The 24,758-nt window shown below is 37.2% G+C and overlaps 1 protein-coding gene across 1 annotated transcript; it reads left to right on the top strand.

Moving 5' to 3' along the window:
* The first annotated feature begins 1,211 nt into the window (after positions 1 to 1,211).
* On the top strand, positions 1,212 to 24,687 carry LOC139716593 (beta-1,4-galactosyltransferase 6-like). Its single transcript, XM_071628121.1, has 10 exons — positions 1,212 to 1,353; positions 2,678 to 2,794; positions 5,040 to 5,117; positions 9,058 to 9,096; positions 9,924 to 10,237; positions 13,248 to 13,364; positions 14,311 to 14,501; positions 15,957 to 16,178; positions 16,947 to 17,064; positions 24,670 to 24,687. The coding sequence occupies exons 1-10, from the start codon at positions 1,212 to 1,214 to the stop codon at positions 24,685 to 24,687; spliced, it is 1,356 nt and encodes a 451-aa protein (XP_071484222.1).
* Positions 24,688 to 24,758: the final 71 nt, after the last annotated feature.

Genomic DNA, 24,758 nt, shown 5'->3' on the forward strand with positions numbered 1-24,758 from the left:
CCCAATACCTAAACGCTCTAATCGATACCTCAATACACACACACACACACACACACACACACACACACACACAAACACACGCACACGCGTGCGCACGCATGAATGTACGCACGCACGCAAAATAAAAGATTATTGTACTTATTATTATTCAGCCAAGCAACGCTGAAATGTTTTTAGAATAGGCCCTACCTACTGTCATTTTCTAGAAAGTTGGACGTCACAAATGATATTGCTCTTTTAGAGATTCCATCTGATTTAGAGACGGTCGCAAATCATGGAAAAAGGCACAAGACCAAGTTTCCTAACACTTTTACTAATCAAAGTGTTTCTTTAAATAATTGAGGCATATGAAATCAGGTCTACGCCTTGAGTGCATGTTTGGGGAAGGGGAAATTTCATTTTCGATTTCTTTTTCAAATCCCTAAAATTCCATTTCTGTGGCATGTTTTCCTGTTTAATCTTTAAGATTTCGTGCAGGGGGCGTTTCAACGAGTTCGTCAGAGGTTTTCACCGACAAATTTGCTATCAGCCAATCAGACACAAGGATTTCAGTAGCTTTTAACAGTTGCCAGTGTAAATCACTGACAAAAAGTTTCATGAAACGGTCCCCAGATTGCATGAAGTTATTGGTGAATTTTAGAGGTGCTTCAGTCACATTTTGACATCTGCGCCTTTATCTGCATCATATCAAATACTTTTCATAAAAGCAATAACTAAAAAATAGATGAAAATACTTTGTAATTACTCATATACGGTTGGGGCAGATAAGACCTAGTGCGTGATGATGACAAAATCTGGTAAGCCCTCCTCGTACTATTGACCTGGAATCCTCATTAATTTGTCGCAAATAGGGCCCTCTACCAAACGCATGTGGAGGAGCAGACTAAAACCAAAATGAATTATTTCACAAGTACATTTCAAAAACAAAACAAAACTAAACATAATTTACAGATGATTTTTGTATCACATCAGGAAGTAACAAAACATCTGGGGAACGAAATTTTAAAAAGCTAACTAATTTCATTTAGTCTTTCTCTAATGTGGGTAAGCAGTTAAATTTAAAGATGTCATTTTGATGCGGACAAAATTACACTTTGTCAGAAGAAATAGACCAATCACTTGATCATGTTGATTGCTTAAAGTTTCATTTCAATTCGATTCTGAATAATTTTCTACGCTTCTATCACCAGGATTCTGACGGGTCTGTCACCATGTTTCCACTCAAGCAGTTCAGCAAACACCGGAAGGTCTTGCTAGTCCTGCTCGTCGTCGTTATCGTGTTCAGCCTGCAGTTGACGTTTTTCGGAGCAGCGCCCACAAACAGAAATCATGTCCACACCCTGCTGAACAAGAGTAAGAAACGCTGATCTACTGGTGATAGTGATTGATAATTTATGTTTGGAGGGAATGAAAATGATGGGTGCTGTTCGTTATTCCGAAGGTTCGCTATTCCGAAGGTTCGTTATTCCGAAGGGTCGATAAGCCGAAACACACAAATTCCCTATACCTATAGGTTCGTTAATCCGAAAATGAAAAAGGGTTCGTTAATCCGAAAATTTGTGGCGTTATTCCGAAGGTTCGTTATTCCCAAGATTCGTTAATCCGAAAATGGAATTCGGAAAAATGAGTCTTCGGAATAACGAATCTTCGGATTATAGAGTCTTCGGAATAACGAACCTTCGGAATAATGAGCTGTAACCGAAAATGATAACGGTAATATCACTTCTTACGGTAATGGTGATCGATGCCGATGATATTGGTGATAAGGATAATGTGTCATGATTATCATGCTGCTGATGACGAAGAAAATAATAATTGCAACTAGAGAAGCATTCTGAGAGCGCAGACCTCCGCCAAGCATGCAGCTCATTTCCATGCACCACTGATCTTCTTCTTCCATAGAGATTAGTGATTTCCACCCACACGTATGCGTGCTGAAAGCCTTTCGTTCATTGTTCGTTGATCCTACCTGCCAAAATATCGAAAATCCTTCATAAAATCCATAAGAATCCCCGGATCACAACCAATTATTTATCATCTGTTACTACTTGTCACTTGTGTCATTCTCAACCTTTCATGTAAATTTCATCTAAATCCGTTCACAACTTTTTGAGTTATTTTGTACACGGACAAACAAACAAACAAGCAAACCAACAAACAAACGTCGAGGAAAATTAAACTCCTCCCTTGGCGGAGGTAATAATTGTACAAGATGATGGTGATGATGACGATAAAAAACGGTCACTGCCGGTGGTGACGGTGACTAGGATGATGCCGTCGATGCTCTTGACGACGAGAACGGTCGTATTGAATATAGCGATGATGACAATAATGATGATCACCCTGGCGATGTCGACAATCAGTGTCGTGATGCCAGTGATGAGGGAAATTGTGTTTATACTACTACTGTCTCATGTAGAAATGATGTGACCTTAGTTTTATAGAGTAGATTTGTAAATGAGCGACAGTAATGACGTTAATTTCCACGATAATTAGGTTAATTAGGATAATTTTGCTGCTTTATGGAGAAATAAATCAAAGTGATTGATAGGCCAGAGGGGTTATTTCAACTAAAAATCGAAGCCGACTACATAATTTGATCCATTTCTGTGTTAATGATTCAAAGGGAGTATAGAACGGTTATTGATGCGAACTTTTCATTTCCTTGAAATTGTAGATTTTCAGTGGACCCACGGACACCTTGATGGAAAGCAGGCTATCAACGCGTCGACTCTGAAACAGATGATTGAACGAAATATCACCAAACTAGACACGCCTAATTATCGATTCACTGGTAACTTTCCTTCAGTTCTTCTTTTTACCCGTTCATTAAAAAACAAATTCATCGTAATATACAAGTGGATTGAGTAAATGCAGCAATATTAGTAGAATACATCACTGAAAGTTTGTGAAAATCAGATAATCCGTTCAAAAGTTATGAATTTTTGGAAGTTTCTGCGCAGTCACTGCTAGATGAGAAGACTACTACATTTTATGATGTCACATGCGTGGAGCGATATAAGGAAAATTCTAAAGAGAATTTGAAGAAATGTATCTTTTTGTTAAAGTGTACATCCCATCCGCATCGACTTGTCACTACGTTTGCTAATATTAAGGGTAATGCTATTCCCCCTGCCTCCTGAAAGAGGCAAGTCAAATGCTATTTTATCATGAGAGAAAAGTAAGAATATGTTGACTTTTCTTTATATTTTCTTCATATCGTTCTACACATGCGGCATCACAAGCTCATAGTAGTCTTTTCGTCCAGCGATTGGCGGCAGTGAAATTTCGAAAATTCATAACTTTCGAACAGATTGCTCGATTTTCCTCAAACTTTCAGTTATGTGTTCTGTTGATATTGCTGCGCTAATTTCAGGTACCTTGCTTGAATGCATATTAAACGTGTCTCCCCCATTGGAGCAAATTAATAAAGACAAACGAGGATGTGTAAAACTTTGCCATGACGTCATAGTGAAACAGACCTGTTGTGGTGGCCCACATCCAGACGAAAGTGACCACAAGGGGTTCATTGACCTGTGCATTTGGGGTCAGTGACCACCTTCGCCCCCTTCCCCACCTCCCTGCGTCATTCATAATTTTATTCGCATCATAACATCGTAGAGTTGCATCATTACGTTACTGCAATAAAGCATCACTTAGACCTATTGTTGTATTTCGAGGAGCTCTATAGTGTTTGCCAAATTGTTAACCCATTGGGAACAGGGTGCATAGTCTGCCACGTATGAACCAGTGACACTCATCACAACACCCTCGAAGTTAACGGGTTAATCGATGAATGGTTTCTGCTTCGATACTTAAAGCCAGTGAAAAGTTGTGAAGTCACGACCTCATCAATTCATTTAATTCATGTATATATAGGTTATCATGTGACATAACTGATGTTCATTGTATCTTAGTATTCGCGAGACTACAGTAAGACATAGTTCTCAGATGGGCTTACAATCATTTTTTTTTCAGCCATCTGTAATTTGCTTGCAATTATTATATCGGAATGCTTACCCAGAAACTTGTCTGGCTGACGCGATTTGCAGGAATAACGAATTGTTGTGGAGTATTTGAGATCAAAGTGTGAAATAATCAAAGTCGGTGTACCCGATTATTATTCCTGAACGCCCTTCACTTTCAGTAAAGTTGGTATTATGTAAAGCGCTACTTGTAGGCCTATGTGATTATAATCGTGTCCTGGCAGTAGTATTGAATCGTATATGCTGCATGCAATGGCACCCTCGCGCGATGGATTCTGCCGTGGGCCGATACATTGTAATCCATGTAATGGAACATTAAACATGGTGTGCTCCACGATTGCATTACTTCCGGCATGCCTTTTGCATTTTCGTCTTTAACCAACTAAATCGTGTTTTCAAAGCGCTATTTCACATATTCTGATGTGTTTGTATCCAACTTAGAGCAAAATCGACAGTTTATTAAGTCATATGGAAACTATATATGTTTTGCCTTTAGGATTCCACTATGCTTTTTTTATATCACATGATTTCAACAGAAAGTTCAATATTCTGTGAGTCTTACCTTAAAGGAATTTTATAGCTTTGGTCGAGACTTACTTCAGGTTTCTGACATTTTTGGTGAGATAATGAGAAACCTCTTATGAAATATAAAAGAGCATGTGATACCAAAAGGAATTCAACGTTTATGTGATACAAATAGGTTTTGAAATGGTCGAGTTATCCGAAACAAGGCGCTAATTATTATTAGAATCGCTTTTTTATGCTTTGCTTTTGGATATATCAGCCATTCTGAAACCGATTCTAATGAAATAAACTTTGGATTCCTCTTAGAATGGTATGCTCTTTAACATTGATAAAAAAATTAAGTGTATCTCGCAAAAAGTTAAAAAAAAAACCTCAATCCTCATCCCCATCAATACAATATAACCACCCCTTTAAACCTTGTATTTAAGTCCCATACTGTAGACAGATTAAACCTTGTATTTAAGTCCCATACTGTAGACAGAGTGGTATTTTCCTATCAATATTACTGTTTCTTCGTGTCTTTCCCAGAGCTGAAGCCTGTGCACGTCCTACCGAATTTAACTCAGATTTTCAAACCGAAAGTGGCTTACAGAAGAGAGAGTTCCGGTGAGTTTTGTTTTCGGTCCATGGTATGCTCTTATGACTTTGCTGGTATTTTTCCATTGTCACATGATTTGCCCCTGAATATTATTTCATACTTAGGAGTGATTGGTCCCCGACAGGAAATTATATCATAACGGTTCATTTAATTTTGTTTCGTTTCAATTCATTTCATTTCATTTTACACACACACACATACACAGACACGCACACACACACACACACACACACATACACACACACAAACACACAGACACATACTAGGGGGCGGATCCGGGAATTCCGTAAACGGGGGGGGGGGGGGGGGGCGCCTTTACAAAATTGAAGAGGGGGGGGGGGGGAGGCGCTTGGATGGATACGCCACTGCATATACAAATTTTCATTTTCGGACCACAACGAACTCTTTAATTCCCTGTATACAGTTGGGATAACGAAAGGTTTTTTGTTTGTTTGTTTGCTTGCTTGTTTTTTGAAGATGTAGGCCTACTTGTATTGTACGCTGCAGAATCACTAGAGACGGATTATAACATCATGTGCATACATTCGTCTTTGAGTAATAAACTGGTTACTTTTATTAGATTAAAAGAACGCATACCAGTCTTATCATGGTGGAAAGTAAGGAAATGGTCATGGCCATCATTCGGCACTCTCATTATTGTGATCGCTCCTCATTCGGCAGTAGATCAGTTTTCAGATTGTTGAAATTGTCAAAACTTGTTTGCTGCATTTGCCTTGGTTTCAAATCTCCATGTATAATCGTTTTCTATCACCAGCCTGTTTTCGCGACACCATTTTTGTTTTGTTTTTTTTGAAATCCAATACTACTACACTGGTGTACTCGGACAGACAGGGGATAAGTCTGTCAATAAAACTCAGTTTGCTCGGCAATAATGTTCAAACTCTTTCTTTAGAATTACAAAATGCTTCATTGTGTATATCAATGAAATGTTACACGTCGTATGAGTATGCGTATAGTATACAAATGATGCACAGGATAGAGTGCGTTAGTGTAGGCGTATAGTGCACTCGAGGGTATTTACAATATATTGTGAAACATGCACGAGGCGAAGCCGAGTGCATGTTGAATTGTTGCACTACATTGTAAATACCCGAGAGTGAGCTACGCCTCCACTAACGCCACGAAATAATCCTGTGCATCATTTGTTTTATAAAATGGGTCGAAAACTAACAGCATTTTTTACGTACCTTTGTGGGTCAAGACGTCCGAAGATGTTCGTCCCAAACATTTACGCACGTCGCACTCGGAAATCCCGCACATACAGTATGATGGGGGGTTGGGTTTCCGGACACTTAAGTTCCCGCATGAAAACTTACTTATTTTACATAGAATATGCACCCTTTACCTTAAAGACTTGATATAGACTCCTCATATAGGCCTACTAGACAACATACTCTGAAAACGGCGCGAGAATTAACCTGCTAAATCGTTGGATCTGCCCTTCAAAGTGACTCCATGTACGCGTCCGGTCCCACAACGCTTGGTCTACTGTACTGTACAAAGTGTACGTATATAAGAGTATACGTACGCTACACAGTCATTATTGTTATGCACAAGGGAAGAGGCCGGCCGGCCGGCCGGCAGCCCGAACTAGAAGTTGTTTACAGGATTGACAGCGCGTATGCATGCAATTCAAAGGAGCCGCCGCGCACACAGACGATCGGCAATAGGATTTAACACGCAGTGCAATGGGACTAGAATAAAGGAAGCACACGTGACTCATTTCAGCGCTTCCTATTGGCTACAATCTTGAACCCATTTTATAATATCATTTTATACACATCAAGTTCATTTATTTCCAGTTGTGTAATTACCTACGAGTAAATATACCAGTGTCCACATAGGCTTTGTAGACTAACTCTCTTGGAAAATAATCGAGGTGCGATTGATCGTAACAATAAAACTAATTTGAGATGAATTTCTTTAACCCTAAACAATACAAATGATATTCAGTCGTCACCATTTACATGCTTTTATTACGTATTTTTCGAATCAGCATCACACTTTCGTTTAAAGAGATATTAGAAACAGCACATACAGATATTTTATGGTATAATGGTATTACACAAAAATTATTGTTATCAAAAAGCAAAGACTGGGTTAGAGTTTTGTTTTAGTTTGCGTATAATAATTATATCTTATATTTCACAGAAGAACCGATTAAATACGTAGAAATAAGCAACGCTATAGACTATAATATGAAATTGATTGCGCCAGTTAGATCCGCTCAAGGACTATAGGCCCCTTATACGCAGTGTGCATCCGATGTAGTGTTCTTGTTCATATATTCGGCGGCGTCACACTGTATTAAAACAGTAAATTCTGTACATGTTGGTGATGTTGATGTAAATCCCAAACCAGAAATGTACACCCAAATTTCAGAAAAAGCATTAGTAATTTACTCGTACGTCATACGCTGGCTGACACCCCCATATAAATATACTTGTATTCATGTTTAATTTGCCTAATATTATTGATCAAGCAACATGAACTGTATTTGGTGATGACTCATTTCTTTCTTTAATTTGAACATTGTCTATTTTAACTGGTGCTAGCGACAAACTACAAGCTTCACTTTGTAGTGGGTCCCACCATCTCTATCCTCCAATTTGTTTGTCACCAAAATGTCTAGTTCTGCAATCCCCATTTAAAGTATAATGTACCCCCTTTGTATTGATTACGTATAATGTTGGTTTTCCTTCTATACTTTCATGTACATTGCGCGTAGTTTCTATTGATTATAATGATGAGATGAAGAAAAATAAAATAATCTTGGACTCTTGAAGAAAATGGGATCGAACGAAGGACCCCAAGACTGAGTGTATGCGCTCTTATCCACCGAGCCAAATTTGACGAGAAAAAAAAAGAGCAATATTATAACAATTGCCCCAATGCCGACGTCCACATAATTGTAGGTCCTATACGCAGTGATATGTGTATTATACAGTAATAGACTATTATTCAACAGGTTTGGTGGGTTGTGCATTTACCACTGGTTGCTTATCCATACCGATAACAGAATGGGAGCTTAGATCAGTGTAGCTTATCATCTTTAGCAGATTAGAAGGACAGTTCTGAGTTAATTCAATACATTATTGTCGATATGACAATCATAGATCGTTGATGCTGTCAATGGATCCTCTTTAGTTACCTTGAATTAATACTTTCTTTTTTACCCTGCGCGGCCTCGCGATGTCTGGCCTTCGTATAGGTCTGTTCCTTCGTTGTTGCTTATAAAGTTAAATATAACCTCGAAGGAAATAGTTGGCAGGTTTTTCTGGTATCCAGACACTGCAGATAGAAGGAAGTATAATGTACGTCCAAGGAAATAATTGGCTGTCTTTTCTGGTATGTAGACACCCCAGAACGGCGGAAGATTATTGCCCCGTTCTCGGAGCCATGAAAGAGGAATTTACCCCGAAATGTATTGAGTGTGGATTCAACGAATACAAAAATATTTGTGAAATACCCCAGTGAAGTTTCGAAAGAATCTGATAATCCATTCAAGAGTCACAGGCTTTGACGGGTTTGGTTAAATCCTTGAACATTCTTCGCCCTATGATGACACAGTTCATGTTGACAGATTTATCGAAAGGTGTATGAGAAAAATATAACGAGGATTTCATAAAGTTCCATATTTCAAGCATGATGAATAGACCCTTGATTTACCTCTTTCAGAAGGCAGTGGTTATAATGATACATGTACTCTTAATTATCATGTCAGTAATACAGTGTATATTGACAGAATATGCTTTAATTGAAATAGATATAAAATTGTGTTCTTTATATCTTGTTTATTGCATTATTGTGACATGGTCTTGTTTTCATAGTCTTCCCATTCATATTTTCTAAACAGCTTGTAAAAACATTGAAGGCACTGATGGTCATTTCTTTTCTTTTCTTTTTTTTTGTCTTTCTATATATCAGCTCATCTATGCGAACTACCTACTCCATCGCTGCAAAAGAGTAAGTTGACATTCCATGCATTTTTCTTTCGTTTATATATAAGCACATTGAAACAATAAGGAAGACATTCTAATCAGTATACTTTATACTATATTATACCTATTATGTATAGTGTATTCAGCAGTATACATATAATAATGATTATATATTTATACAAACACAAACACACACTTACACACACACACACACACGTGTATGTGTGTGTGTGCGTGAGTGTGTGTGTGTGTGTGTGTGTATACACCAAGATAATATGAGGTCTAATGGTCACGCACGCGTAGATGAAGTCTTTCTAGTTTTATGTGTAATGCACCTCATTCTTTAAAAAAAAAATACAAATAGGGCTACTTCCCATTTCAAATGTTTAGCACGACATCTTTTGCTTCGTCGTTTGGAGAGATAAGCAATCAATGTGGATATACAACTGTCATGTCGTATTTTAATTTTTGATATGGCACTAGATTTCCTCGAGTGACTTCCTTGTACTGGAATTTGTGTTTAAAGCTGTGGTGAAACCCATATGAAGAGAAGTAATTTTATTTCTTTTATATATTAAAGAATGAAGAACATCAGAATATTTCATACATTATTATTAAGTATATTATATCTATAATCAAAGATAATCCTAACGTGTGCGATGAATGTTGTAATCAGACGAAACAAGGAGGAATTCAAAGGAAAAGGAATTAAAGAAAGGAGAAGAAGAAATTGAAGGAGGAAAAAAAGGAGTCGTATGTGCTTGAGCGTCATGTGGTGGTGTGTAACGTTCTTATCAGTGCTTTTATCTTGCACCTGTTTTTGTTTTTGTTTTTTCATTCTCTTTCTTCCAGGAATCAAGTACGTTGCAAACATCTCGTACTCTAATCTCGCGTATTCCGAGAAAACCGTCTTCAAAAATCTCACCGAGAGGGTGCGCCGTCTCACCGAGGAGGCCAATCACGTCGTGAGGGAGATCTTGACCCGGAAGCGATCGCTGGCTAGCGACGACCTCGAACCGGACGAAGCCGAGGAGACGAATGAAGCCGAAAAGAAGAAGTCGGAGAGGATAGGAGCGGCCGAGAGCAGTTTGAGCATGGAAGTGGGCACCCATCTTTACTTACCTGGTGGTCACTGGATACCCATTTCCTGTAAACCGAAATGGAAGGTATAGTGCTTGCATGTCGGTGAGATTATCTTTGTGTTTTTTGGTGGTCGGTTTGTCTAAGTTATGGATAAGTTTGTTTCTTCTTTTTTTTCTAATCAACATAGGTATAGCTTACAATAACATCAGGATGTTGCTAAATTCAAATCAATCTAATTCGATTTCCTATCTGCGCTGCATGGTAGGGAAATCCGGGGTAAAGAGGACCACGGAACTATTACTATAAGCTCATGCAGCTTTTAGAACTCTCAAGGTTATAGGGGGGCTGCATCGTATCTGATTCGTGCAATTCACGGTGTTTTCATGGATAATGTCTGTTTCCGTGGAAATTGCATCTGAACCAATAATTAATGAAGTTGAAGATGAACTTTACATGGTTGGGGCAAAGAGGATAGGGCAAGGTGGAACCTGTTAACTAATGAGTTTGTGGGTAGGTAATTATGCAGTCTCTCCAGCAAAGATGGTACGTTCGGTTTCGAGACCAGTGGCGGCCGGCTCTCCAAACACTGCTGCAGTGAATCGCAAGCAGACGCTGAACCCGATCTCGACTCCGTGCTTTTACGTCATCCATCTATCCATCGTTCCATCCATCCATCCATCCATCCATCCATCAATCAATCAATCAATCAATCAATCAATCAATCAATCAATCAATCAACCAATCAATCAATCAATCAATCAATCAATCAATCAATCAATCAATCAATCAATCAATCAATCAATCAATCAGTATCAGTGGGTTGGTCACGTGACATGACAGTTCACATTATATTGCATACAAATCCTTGAAATATGTTAGAAATTGTTTGTTTTTCTACAGGAGATACAGTATCAAAATAGAAAGCTTTCTTAAGTGGAAAAAGTTTATGATTTTGTACTTTATCATATTGAAACCATTTTAGTACCGTACGCCTTAAAAAACAGAACAGGAGGTGTAAAACAATGCACGAATGTATACGAAGGCCATAGAACTGCAAATCTAAGCAGGGTGATGGTTTTCACATTGAAGAAAAGTGAAAGAAACGTCAACGAAAAAGGGAAATAGGGAAAAAAGGGAAAAAGCGAAATGATAGATTCGTTCGATGTCGCAACGCGTGCAGCTCTTAATTTTACCATTTCTCGACATCATTTTTTTTTATCTCACAGAGTCCAGGCTGCGTTTAATTATTAGCATAGTATCCTCGCCGATTGTGGCATGTTATTTACAAGGGACAAAGTTCGTGTCAGAAATGCTTGTCCGTATGAAATAGTAATGTTGCCTCAATTTAGATGCAAATGAATATACTATATAGGTAATCTGGTAAAATTCGTGCCGTGAGAACATTCATTTCGAGAATACATCAAAGAGCATTTTCAATTTAAAAATCTCGAAAGGTTGTTTACAGTAAAGTGCATGAACATTGCCTGCATTATTTTCAGGTGGCATTGAACTCTCTAAAAAAATCGAGTGAAAATATTCACTCTTAAAAGAGTGAATTCAAAAAAGAGTGAAACTAGAGTGAAATTGGAGTGAATTTTGAGTGAAACTGTTCATTTTCACTCATTTTGGAGTGACCTCAAGGATCACTCGAAGATTTTGGAGTGATCCCTGAGGTCACTCTAAAACGAGTGAATATGAACATTTTCACTCAAAATTCACTCCAATTTCACTCTAAATTCACTCTTTTTTAATTCACTCCTTTAAGAGTAAATATTTTCACTCGATTTTTTTTAGAGAGAACATGACTGTATCTTTAACAAAACGTGATCATAAAAATCACATTATGTTTTTGCTCATTGATAGGCCAAGAAAAAAAGTCCACACATTTAGATAGAGGCATCTGATTATTTTGTGTGTATAGCCTCCGCATACCGGATGAAGTGTCGTAATTTCTCATTCATTAGCTTTCATTTCTAGAAAATGAAATCGAAAGTGACAATATGATGGTATAGCAATGATCATGATACCGAAAATTTTTGCTCATTGATAAGCCAAGAAAAAAAAGTAACCACACGCATATGGATACATCAGGCGTCTGGTTATAGTATGCGGGCTTCGCCGGATATGTGGTTGTTTTTCTTTCATTTCTAACAAGTTCGCTGCTGTTTATGAACCCGTATGATTATCATCGTCTCTTTCCGTCCTTCCGTTAGAGGTTGAAGTAGGAAATATTCTATGAAATGCGACACTTCTGGTGCTAAAGGAATCCAAATAATGCAGATGAGGGGATGAAATGTAGATGCATAGTAACGAAAGTCTATGCGTCGGCACATGATTATAAAATAATATGACTTCCTCGTATACACTGTGCATGGTTTCAGTTGTGTTTGAACGGCATTATATTTGCAGTCGCGCTGCCTTAGTCTACACTCGAGCAGCGTTATACACGAACAAATCCGCGTTATTTTACTCTGATATTTCAGCCTGTGTAATCCCCCCATATTAAACCTCCAGCCCATTTACCTCTAACAGTATACTTATGTCATTTTTACCTGCATCATATGATTTTTTTTTTTAAATATCACATCTCTCATCTCTGACATTTCTACCTATAAAGTTTTGCACCTTATAACGTCATCTCTGACATTTCTTTGACATTCTTAACCATGACAATATTACATTATAGTCTTGTATTTGACATTTACACATCTGATGGTTTTTATTTGATATTTTCACCTCTGACATTCTTACACCTGACGGTTTGCACATAACATTTTTGCCCCTAAAAATTTATCAGAGAACTGAAAACTTAGTAAGGGCAAATAAACTTATGAAAGTTTCATTTTTCGTCATTACCATGAATGAAAGATTATATTCCAGCCCTCGAACTCTTGATGTTAATAGTAACCGCTCGATTTGAAATGTATCAGGCTATATATTTGGGAAACCCTTACTTAAAGTTGTAGACTCCTGAAAGATTTTATTCATACACTATAGGGTTACAACCTTTTGAGATTTTGCGACTTTTTCTTGTTATGTAAACAAATTCATTTGTGGTATAATGACTAAGTCGTTGTGTGAAATTTTGTCCAGGTGGCGATCATCATTCCTTTTCGTCAACGTTTTGAGAGTCTGCACATCCTACTGCGCAATCTAGTCCCTTTCCTGCTACACCAAAAACTCGAGTTTGGAATATTTGTCGCCGAGCAGGTAAATTCTGTCATGACTATCATTACTATCATGTACGTGATCTAAAGTCGTGATCCAATATGCAGTCTTTCTCTTTGTATGTGTTTTTATGTAAATCCACACGCGACATTATCAAGATGTCAATTGGACTAGAATAGGAAGTGAAATGAGGGTTAGCTATTAGTATTTTATTGTAAAATGCTACAATTCCTAAATTTGTATTTCTCTAACGCCGAACTCATTACTAGAAGTCATCAAGTTGTCTACTTGATAAACATAATAAATAAACATATATATATATATATATATATATATATATACAGCTACATACATGCATATATTGCCATATAAATGTTTTATTGTCCTAAATCTGTATGACTTTTACGCCGACTTGCAATAATCAGTCATTCAAATTGTGCATAATCATAAATATATAATGTAAATGTTATAGTGTCCTAAATTTGTATGTCCTTCTATGCAAAACTGATTAGTCAATCAAATTATGACGAGATTAAAAAAGTGTCTCAATGAGGAAGCATATATGATATCAAGAACTTATAAAAATATTTGGATAATGTCGGAGCCAGACATCAGGGTGATATCACGCATGCAACCAGGATGTGTGTGTACGTGTAAGAGTGTGTGTGTGTGTGTGTGTGTGTGTGTGCGTGTGTGCCCGAGAGTGCGTGTATTGCATGGTTTGCACGGATATAAATGAAGCTGTGAAACTTTGGCCAATATTGAACGAGAATATTTACTGAAAATTAAAGAAAGACAAAAAAAGTATATAACAATAGGTAATGACTCATGTAACTGTTAAACCAGTAAACTGTTCAAACAAAGTTGATGCACAGGGCGTGGGAGAAAAGTGATGTATTAATTATTATCATACGCTTGTTGTGATTTGATATATGCGATCGTAATTACCAGCATCACAACTTCCCGTTCTCGTTTCAATAACACGCAGGGTTTCTCTGAGGTTATGAACCGCGGCCTCATGCGGAACATCGGTTATCAACTCGCAAAGCATGAGGGGACGGAATGGGATTGTTACATTTTCCACGACGTCGACTACGTTCCGATGAACATCACCAACTACTACGGGTGTGACGGGTTTCCCAAGCATTATGCTACCCATTTGGAAGAATTCGAATTCAGGTATACGATAAAACATTTTTTTTTTCACGCGTGAGTTATCGTGAAGGTGGTGGAAACCTAGCAGAATTACTCTTCATCCTTTGCTAGATATTTTCAAAGTAACAGCTAATGAATGTTGGGTGTTTCTAAGCAACGGATGGTGCAGACGCTTGCACCCTAGCAACGGGCGATGGTGGGATAGCTGCTCTAGTCAGTTAAAACATTTATGTTCGTGCTGTATCGCAGAACATTAGGGAGCTTTAGATTTTAGACGCGCGGACGTTCAAAGGAAAAAAAAAAAACACATGATCTGAGCGTGCGCAGTAGCGCGGGTCATTATACTGCGCACGCTCAGATCATGCTTTTTCCTATTGAACGTCCGCGGGTCTAAAATCTAAAGCTCCTTATTGTATGCTTCGAAAACGTTTGCTTTCGCTTTCTCTACTGTGAAAAAGGATAGTTGTGTTTGTTTGGCTTATAAAGCGAGAACTACAAAAGCCTTTTAGCATTATCATAATCAATCTAGACCTATAAAAGAGAGAGAAAGAGATGTTTCTTCCGTACCACATAAAGTTCGCAGAAGGAGAATGTTTTGTGTCCACGAATAATGTTATTCCCGCTGTTATTATTAATGAATTCAGTATTGATACACTACACTTTTAACATGACTAAACATTTCAACCCTTGTTTTGTGATATCAATATACGCAAATAAAATCTTCTCCCCTCACGGGTATCCGTGCTGTTAAATCTGCTTTTTTTTATCTCCAGGGTTCCATGCTATGGGTGTGTAATTTTCAAACTAATGATGATATATTCAATTGGAGAAAAGGGGACCGTCAATATTGCTTGGCTGTCACTGAAACAATCTATGGGGAAAAATACCTTGTTAGATCCTAACATTGATTGGAATTGTTATAGCTCCATGATCCTAATAGCTTGAATTAGAAGTTACCTACAAGAATCAGCAAACACGCTAGTAACTGCATGTATCCTGTCCACCTTACGATGAGTGACAATGCAATAATGAATGTCACAGTGAATGCATGCATTCACAGAAGAATATCCTGTCTAAATATAACTGAAGTTTTTACAAAATTCCTGAAGTAAAGTAGAATGATGTCGGAGATTACACATTCTGGATAGACATGTTGCCCATATTAGAGATCTGACTTTCAAAGTCCTTTATTATCCGTTTCTTTAATATTGTGTGAAATAAAATCGCATTTATTAATAAACGTGAATTTAATCCTTCCAAAAAGTGTAAATCTGAAAGTCATTGGACTGACCATATTCCACCAATTTACCATAATACCACCATACCCGCGACAGAAGCCATTATAAATGCTATAACATATTATAATAATATCACAGTATGATTGTTTATTTAAATCATCATTCTGATAGGAGTGATTATCGTGGTATAATTGAAATATGACGACACGTTTACATATTTGTCCTTGTTTCTCGCCATCAGCAACCCGTTTCTGGTGGATTTTGGGGGCGTGGTCGGAATATCTAAGGAGCAGATGGATAGAACTAACGGCTACTCTAACATGTACTGGGGGTGGGGCGGAGAGGACGACGATATCGCCAAGCGATTAAAGCATCACCGATATAATGTATCGCGATCGCCAGAAGGCTACTACCGGGATTTGCCGCATAAAAAGAAAGGCAAGAAGGAGTTGTGCAGAGAGCGGTGAGTATGGTATTGGCAATACTAATTTTATTTTGAATTGCCCGGTTTACTATATTATCATAATGCATAAAAACCTTTTTTTTTTAAAACAAAAATTATTCACATGCCTTCCAAACAGACGTAGCTACTAACAAAGTAATAACAAACAAATAACATCGCATGTACATTGTAGTTTAATCTATTTGATGAGCGCCATGAGGAAAGGTGATTTGCAAAACTTTTTGTCTGGTTCTTCAAGAGAAAAGATTCATGAAAGGAATTCTAAAGCATTCTGCTCTGTTGCATTTAGATATTGTGCTTCGTCTGCATAAAATCTCAAAATTAAACCCACGTGACTAATAGGAGATGTCATAGGTCAAAGTCAAATTCTAAAATGTCACTATTTCCCCAATGTATGAATAATGCCGGAAGGTAATAATTCATGAAACGTATAGAGCATGTCTTACAAGATAAATATTCTCTAGGGAAAATATTTGTGCCGTGGGGTCAAAGGTCAAAGGTGAGTTGTAATTAGTGCTGCAAAATTTCACATATTCTCCATTTCTCGGAAATAACTCGAGACACTTTCATGAAATTTAGTAACGTTTTGCCTGACAATGATTCTCTTGGGAAAGTTTGGGTCATGAGATCAAAGGTCAAGGGTCAATTCAAAGGTCAGGTTAAAATGCTGATTACTACACTACTTAATGAAATGATTTAGGGGTACATTGATATACCACATGTTTTAAAAGGCTTTGCTTGGTTTGATATAATTTCCTTCCAATACAGGTTTTGTCTCAACGACAGAGCCGTCTCTCGAATTCACTTGGACGGTTTGTCAGCTATCCGCTATCCGATGGATACCAGCGTTGAGCTATCCGCCCTCTACACCAATATATCCGTGGATGTGAGGAGGCACGAGTGGAACTCAAAGGAAACCGCGAGCTGCTCGATTGCGGTTCGCAGACAAGACCATAGAGTCTGGCTCATAATAATTGGCAGCCTTATGTGCTCGTCTAGCATAATCTTCATCATTGGACTCCTCGTGCAACGCATCGTCTTTTGTTTGGATGACGACGACACAGAAGAGAGCCCTAAAAGACAAGTCCGTCACAAAAGACGTAGTATAGGAAAGACACAATTGTCATGGTATGTACTGTAACAGGGAAATGTGTTCAGTGTGTTTAATTATCATCTAATGGGTTTATGATAATGGAAGCAGACTGGAAAAGTCAATCTAAAAGGTATAGGCACCTGTTAGATGTCTGCAATATTCTGAATGGCTGAATGGAAAGTTGATGTACTTGGATTTCTTTGATGGGTGATGTTCGTTAAATATCTTGTGATGACGCTTCATCTATTCGAAAATATAATAAGGTTCGTTATACCGAAGATTTGCTATTCCGAAACACAGAAATTCCTTGTTCCTAAAATGAATATTCGTTAATCCGAACATTTGTGGCTTTATTCGGAAGGATTGCTGGTACGAATATTATCTAACTGAGGTTTATTATTCCAAAGTTTCTTTAATATATATATATATATATATAAAAAGATTCGTTATCCCGAAGATTCGTTTAATGCGAAAATGGAGAAAAAGGAAGAAGAAAAAAGAAGGCGCATGCTTAGAAACCTAGTTTAAATTTCGGATTAACGAACCTTCGGAACATCGAACCTTCCGAACAACGAACCTTGTTTCATTTTCGGAGTAACAAACCTTTGGAAAACAAGCTTATTTCATTTTTCGGAATCTTGAACATTCGGAATAACGAACTGTAGCCTTCGATAAGGGTCCCTCCTGAATCGTCGAGAAAAAAAAATCAAAGAAATATTCAAGTGTTGGTCTACTTGACCAAGATCTGTTGTACCTGCTATCTGAAATTGCCATAAAGTAACCAGTGAAAACGACAATTACGAAGAAAAAAATGCTTGCAAGTCTCCAAAGTTGCGATTTGCCTTGTTGCCAGATGATGTGCTTTTTTTCTACGTTTGTCAATTCATGCATTTACTCAGTTATTTATATATTTACTAACTTATTTTCATGACGGGTGAAGCATCGTAAATCATGTGTGTTTGTGGATTTTTTATGTCAGGTCACGTTGCTTTCCTATACATTGTACGCCTCCCCAATAGTATCTCTCTCATACGTTGGACCATTTCCAAATATCAACTTTTGTTCCACTTACCTGGAATCCCATTATTAGTTCCACGACAGAAACAGTAAGCATATGGTTATATATATATATATATATATATATATATATATATATATATATATGTGTGTGTGTGTGTGTGTGTGTGTGTGTTCATATATATATATATATAGATATATATATAATATATATATATATATATATATTATATAGTGGAAACTCGATACGAGATGGTCGGGACCGAGTCATTTTCCTCGTTATAGCCGATATCTCGTTATATCAGTAGGCATAAAAGAAGGCATAACATAAAGACATTAATTTGCACATGTGGGACTACCCATCATATTTCAATCAATGCTGATAACTTGATATTGTGTGCGAGGGAATTACTCACCTTTATGGGTAAGAAGATGTTTTTCGCCAAGGAAATCCAATATCAAGAACGTGTTTCTTATTAATTGTAGATGTTTGAATTTATACATTTTTATAGCTTGCGATTGTATCAAGATCGTCTGTGGATTGGTATGTGGTTATCGTATGGGTGTGTGTTGTGTGGAAAGCTTGAATATGGTCTGCACAATGCTGTGTGTGTATGTGACACATTCTGTATGTACATTATGACTGCGTGTGTGTGAAGATGGGGAATTCCCTACGTAGGCGGCCAATCACAGCATCAGATTGCCTCACACCTGCTAAACGTCATGATGATGTCATGTATACATCTGGCCGTCCCACCACATTTTCTGCATGTATCAGTGTGCGCGCACACACACACTTACACGTAAAACATGCAGTGCTAGCTGGAGTGCGCTGAAGAAAATGATTATGTGTGTACAAGACAGTTTTTGGCGCATCAAGCTTTACAATATCGGAAGATGATAGCACAGGCGAAATAGAGCTTTACCGAAGGCATTTTGCTTTACCTCGCTATAGCAGGTTTGATTGACTATGTTTTTCTTTGTTTGGAAGTCACGAAATTTATCTCGTTATAGCAGTTATTTCGTTATAGCCGATCTCGCTATAAGAGTAGCATTTTACATAGACTTGTGTGGAAGGAAATTTGGGACCGGGAAAATTTCCTCGTTATAACCGATATCTCGTTATAGCAGTGTTCGTTATACCGAGTTTCCCCTGTATATATATATATATATATATATATATATATGAACACCTGATTGATAAAATTTGAGGGACTGTTTAGATGAAGAAAAGTGGACAGAAGTACATGTGACGCTCAAGATGCATTTATCGCTTGATGTATTTATGCACATTTTAAAATCTTACTTACAAAAATATGTTTCTTCAGTTAACGCTTAAAAACGTGATTACATTAAAAAATCACAGACTTCCATGGATTACAAAATTCCTTTTACGATCCATGAAGTGAAAAAACATATTTATAATCTACAAAAACGTATACAATCGTCTTTACACAACATAATTTTGTACACAGTATTTTGAGTGTGTATGGTAAAAGATGGATATTTTAGCTTCATGGCCGCTTTCTCTCATATACAGTTTTACAGTGGGCGTGGTTCATATGGATTTTCAAAACTATTGGTCATAATTATCGTGGCGTGTTTATTTGATTTCACGGTTTTTCTTCTTTTCGTCTAAATGTGAAAAACAACACAGTTACCATTTCAATCGTACAACACTGTACAAGATTTGTCAAACCACGCGGAATTCGAGTATGTGTAGTGTCTGTTTACATCTTATTTGTCTACTGTTGGTCTGAAAGATGTGGATGTTCCCTTGAACGTGGAGAAATAGCGATTCTGTTTCAGTTATGGTGCTTGCAAAAATTTGCAACAATCGGCAAAATCGACCGGAATAAGGGCGATAAAAAATGTATATATTATTTTTACCTTGAAATTGAACAAAAGTAGACAAGGAAATGCAACTTTTTATCGTGTGGAAAGGGGCCTGTGCAAGCATTGTTGTAAATATACACACCGTTAAACTCTGGACTATAGATTGACATTATGAATGCGGTTAATTTACCACAGGAATATAAATATTAGCACAGGCCTGCGGTGTATAACGATCAAAATCTATGCAAGGAGTAGTGAAAAACATGAAAACAGCTGCAATGTCTTGAAATGTTACATGCTAAATGTTAGTGAATTATAATCTGAGAATTTCGTTTCATGTTGATTCTGTTGCTCCGTCCTGTGACCAGGCTGCGTGGTACATGTGTGTGATATAGCTAGCTATTTAGGGCTAATTGTAATCCACGATGAAAGTAGTTTGTAGCGTTTGTAATGTGAGTAAATCGACAAGATAAAGAGTTGATTTCGAATCAACGCCTGCTATCGTTCTGACTTCGATATCGATAATTACAATAAATATCGTCGGTAAGTATAATCTCTCGTCTTGCGTGTTGAATTTAAATGGATTGTTGTTCCACTATGCCCCCCCCCCAAAAAAAAAAAAAAAAAAAGAAGAAGAAGAAGGAAAGAGACAGAAGGAGACAAATACGGAATATATTGTTAAAAAAAATACAATCTTGTAGCACTTGCAGGTTGGCGAGATTAAAAAAAAAAGAAGTTTGTGGAATACATGTAATGCCAAGTTTGCCAATGAAATCTTTCTGTGTGATATGATACGCTGTAAAGTAGCAATGGACGTATAATGTATAGGCGTACTGCTCACAAACAAGTCGTTTATGATTTGGGCCGAGTGTAGCGACGTGTGCACTTTGGTGCCATGTATTGAGTGTTGTTCCTTTGTCATTACGTCCTTTTTGTGCTGACAGTCACTGTCCAATCGATATTCTGTAGCCCGCTTGTTCGCAGCACTACTGGTTCATTCAATAAAATGTATACATTATTTTGATATCACGATAATTATCAAAAAATACTTGCCGTTGTAACTGGAACGACAATTTATTTAAGTGACATTATTATCATTGGTATAAATGTTGCTTTTAAAAAGAGGGTAATATTGACCTATCTGTAATTAATTGGCATTACTAATAATATTGTAATTATTATGAACATTAATTTCATTTTCATTACAATTTTGATGATCATCAGAATTATTATTTTTGTGCATTACTGTGTTACTAAACGAGGGAATTTATTCGAGAAGCCTTAAATTGGATGTCGTATAAAAGCAGTACATATCAAAGTAACTAAAAGAACTCAGACATGTGGAGGTTTTGCTCAATTTACACAGCAAAAAAAAAATAAATAAATAAGACTACACTAGATATACAAGGCAGAAAATGTAATATACGCATAATTATGTTCAATAAAACGCGAGGTTTTTAATCGGACCTTTTCACCTGTCTATTTTTATGATTCTTGTCAATGAGAATGACTGAGAGTGACTTCATAAATGTATTCATGTCTATTACATATACATGCACTATTGGAAGCTGGTCTCATTATTAAATCAAAGTGACAAATAGGGCCTACATTTAAAAAAAAAATGACCAGACTAAAATGAACTTCGCCCAGACTGAGTAAAAATGTGAACTAATTATACTGGGTAACCTCACGAGAAAGGTGCATGCATAATCATGTGGATACACCGGTTGCAAAATGATGTATTAGAAGTAATATCATTAATCCATGCAAAACATTTCCCCTATTTTTGTTGATTTCACGCTCTCGAAATGGGGAAACTATGCAGCAATTTGTTAATGTCACAAACTTCATTTTTTCTTTTTTTATAAATAGGTCAATGAAAAAGCACGTGACCCATTTCCTTCAAAGGCATTGACAAAAAAAAATCGAATTTACCTCAAATAAGATACAAGGTTGTGTGGATTCAGTGCATAACGTAGAAAGACCAGTACTGCACATTTGAGTGAAGTTTTAATGAAAATTGGACGATTCATTCAAAAGTTATGAATCTTAAAAGTACTATGGTTAAAGGAAATATGCAATGGCAATGCATGTTGACTTGTGTTGATTCACGATACGCTCAACATAACTATTTGGCCAAATAAATATCTATGTACGTTTCATATACAATGTATTACTTTTCTTTCACTCTCATATATACGCCCACCAAAAAAACAAAAAAAAACAGAAAACAAAACAAAACAAGAAATACAGCTATAGATATTAAGAATAAAAAAAACCTTCCAAACCAAGATTCTGCCCGTGACATCATCTGTCCATCATTGCTAAAGTAGGCCCTACTACATGTAACATGATTAACGAGAAACATTGGAATTCACATTTTCCCAGACTGAGCATAACTTGCATGTTTCCATGTTAGTTATAGAGAAATGAAAAGGACACATTCCTTGCTTCTGTTACTGACTCAAGTCATGTTCAGGGTAATACTGTAGTTAATTCCTCTGCATTCGGAAAGAGGTTAAGTCAAGTTTTTTTTTTTTTTTTTCTTCTTCAATATTACTGGTACTACTATCTAAAATGAAAATTATGTTGAACTGTCTTCACATCCATATCGTTGCTCTATTGTGACATCACGAACAGCTACTGTACTCTTCCAGCGATGACGGCTCATTAATCAAGTTAACCAAAACTTTCACAATTCATAACCTTTGAACAGATCGACTGTCCGATTTTTCTCAAAACTTCACTAGCAAAGTTTCAATTCCAAGCGTACGGATACGAGAGTCCGGATATAACAATGTAAATGAGCCAGTCCGGAACTGAGGATCTCTTATACATGTAACAGGATTCCCGTGTACCAAGATTTTCTAGAGGCGATTACGGATAATTCCGACCTAGATATTTACCTCCGGAATTACATATCAGGGATGATATTGAGGTTTTTTGAAAAAATCGGAAAAGACAATTTTCAGGTGATTTTGATATTTGAAAATAGCAAAATGTGTACAGACTTGAGAAAAAAAAATATCTAAAATCAGATTTAAATCTACAAAATATTATTTTCAGCTGTCAATGCTACAGCCTTTATAAGAATGACCCGGCCTTGATCACGTGACGGTCGATAAGCGGGTCAAAGACTTTTTAACACCAATTTCAGTTGAATTTCCAATACAGATGAATTTCTACTCTGTTATTCTCTAGTTTTTTTTATCCTACCTTACATCATGAGTAGGGTATTGGGCCACAGGAAGTGCTTATAGCACAAAAGGAAGATCATGTATACACGTATTACACAATAATCCACACATTCACATCCCTGCCTGCACAGGTAGGTCCTATACATCTTTCTTTCAGTAATCTTTATTTGAATTCATTCAATACATGAATATTATATAAATCATAAACAGTCACTTTAAATGTGTATAAAACAGGCAAATGAAAATTTCAGGACAATCATCAATGATTTGAAAACAAATTTACATACATAACCTCATGATAAAAGGGTATTTTTCACAGAATGAAATCAGTAATAAAAATACTGCACTAATAATCATAGTTCGTCCTTACCCGTCCAACTCCTCCTCATGCACTACCACCCCATTCTCATATAGCAAGACTTAACTACCATCCCCACATGCACATCCACACACATACATTTACACCATCAAAACATTAATGTTTCTGTTTTAATAACCTTAACATTATCACAGTAAAAAACATAGCGATGCAAATATCACTTTCACCCCACGGAAGACTAGTCCCTAGCTTATACTGGGTAGAGTATCTATGGGAAATGTTTGTTACAGCAATATCAGCTCGACCACCATGGGTTAAAGAAATCATCGCTGTTCTTTTTTTATTTCCTCCTCCTCCTCCTTCTTCTTCTTCTTCTTCTTCTTCTTTTTCAATTCATTCTGCCTCCTTCAGTCCTGCAGATTATTGCAAATGGACCTGTGTGTGTGTGTGTGTGTGTGTGTGTGTGTGTGTGTGTGTGTGTGCACAAATTGCGAGGGCACTCTAGCTCGCGCGTGCAGGTGCCTGGATTAAGGGTGCATACTATGCATGGTGCTGATAGAAATAAAAAGGAAAAAAGAAACCTAATTTCACACACTTAGTTTATTCCTCCTGTCGAATGTCAACGGAAGGCTTCCATTGTAGGTACGTAGAAGTGCAGGCTCTTGGGGTAGGTTGTTCCACTGCCTATCAATTCATTCCATTTGCCATAAATTATCAATCAAATTTTTCTATTTATCAATCAACTTGTCTTTTAATAATCAGTTCTCAATTCAGTCTACCTTGGATTTTCCATTCCAACAGCGAGATAGGTAGAGGGGAGATGACACACACACACACACACACACACACACACACACACACACACACACACACACACACACACACACACACACACACACACACACACACACACACACACACACACACAAACACACAAACAAGCACATACACACTCAGATACCAAAGTGGCTTTACATCCAAGGATAATTAATACCTCATATGGTCTCTGTGTTGTGTATAATGTCTTAGGAAAGAACTGATGATTGACCCTTAATGGCACACATCAGTTCAGAATGACACATTGACATTGCAGACAATAAACAGGTTCCAAAACGGGA

This window comes from Diadema antillarum, unplaced genomic scaffold (assembly GCF_040938485.1).
Source record: "Diadema antillarum isolate AM-2024a unplaced genomic scaffold, OU_Dant_1.0 scf00000067, whole genome shotgun sequence".
NCBI classification, from domain to species: Eukaryota; Metazoa; Echinodermata; class Echinoidea; order Diadematoida; family Diadematidae; genus Diadema; species Diadema antillarum.

Coding starts and splice junctions, on each gene's coding strand:
- LOC139716593 (XM_071628121.1), top strand. CDS start 1,212: ATGTTTCCACTCAAGCAGTTCAGCAAACACCGGAAGGTCTTGCTAGTC. Junction 5,118..9,057: donor TTACAGAAGAGAGAGTTCCG/GTGAGTTTTGTT, acceptor TCTATATATCAG/CTCATCTATGCGAACTACCT. Junction 16,179..16,946: donor AAGGAGTTGTGCAGAGAGCG/GTGAGTATGGTA, acceptor CTTCCAATACAG/GTTTTGTCTCAACGACAGAG.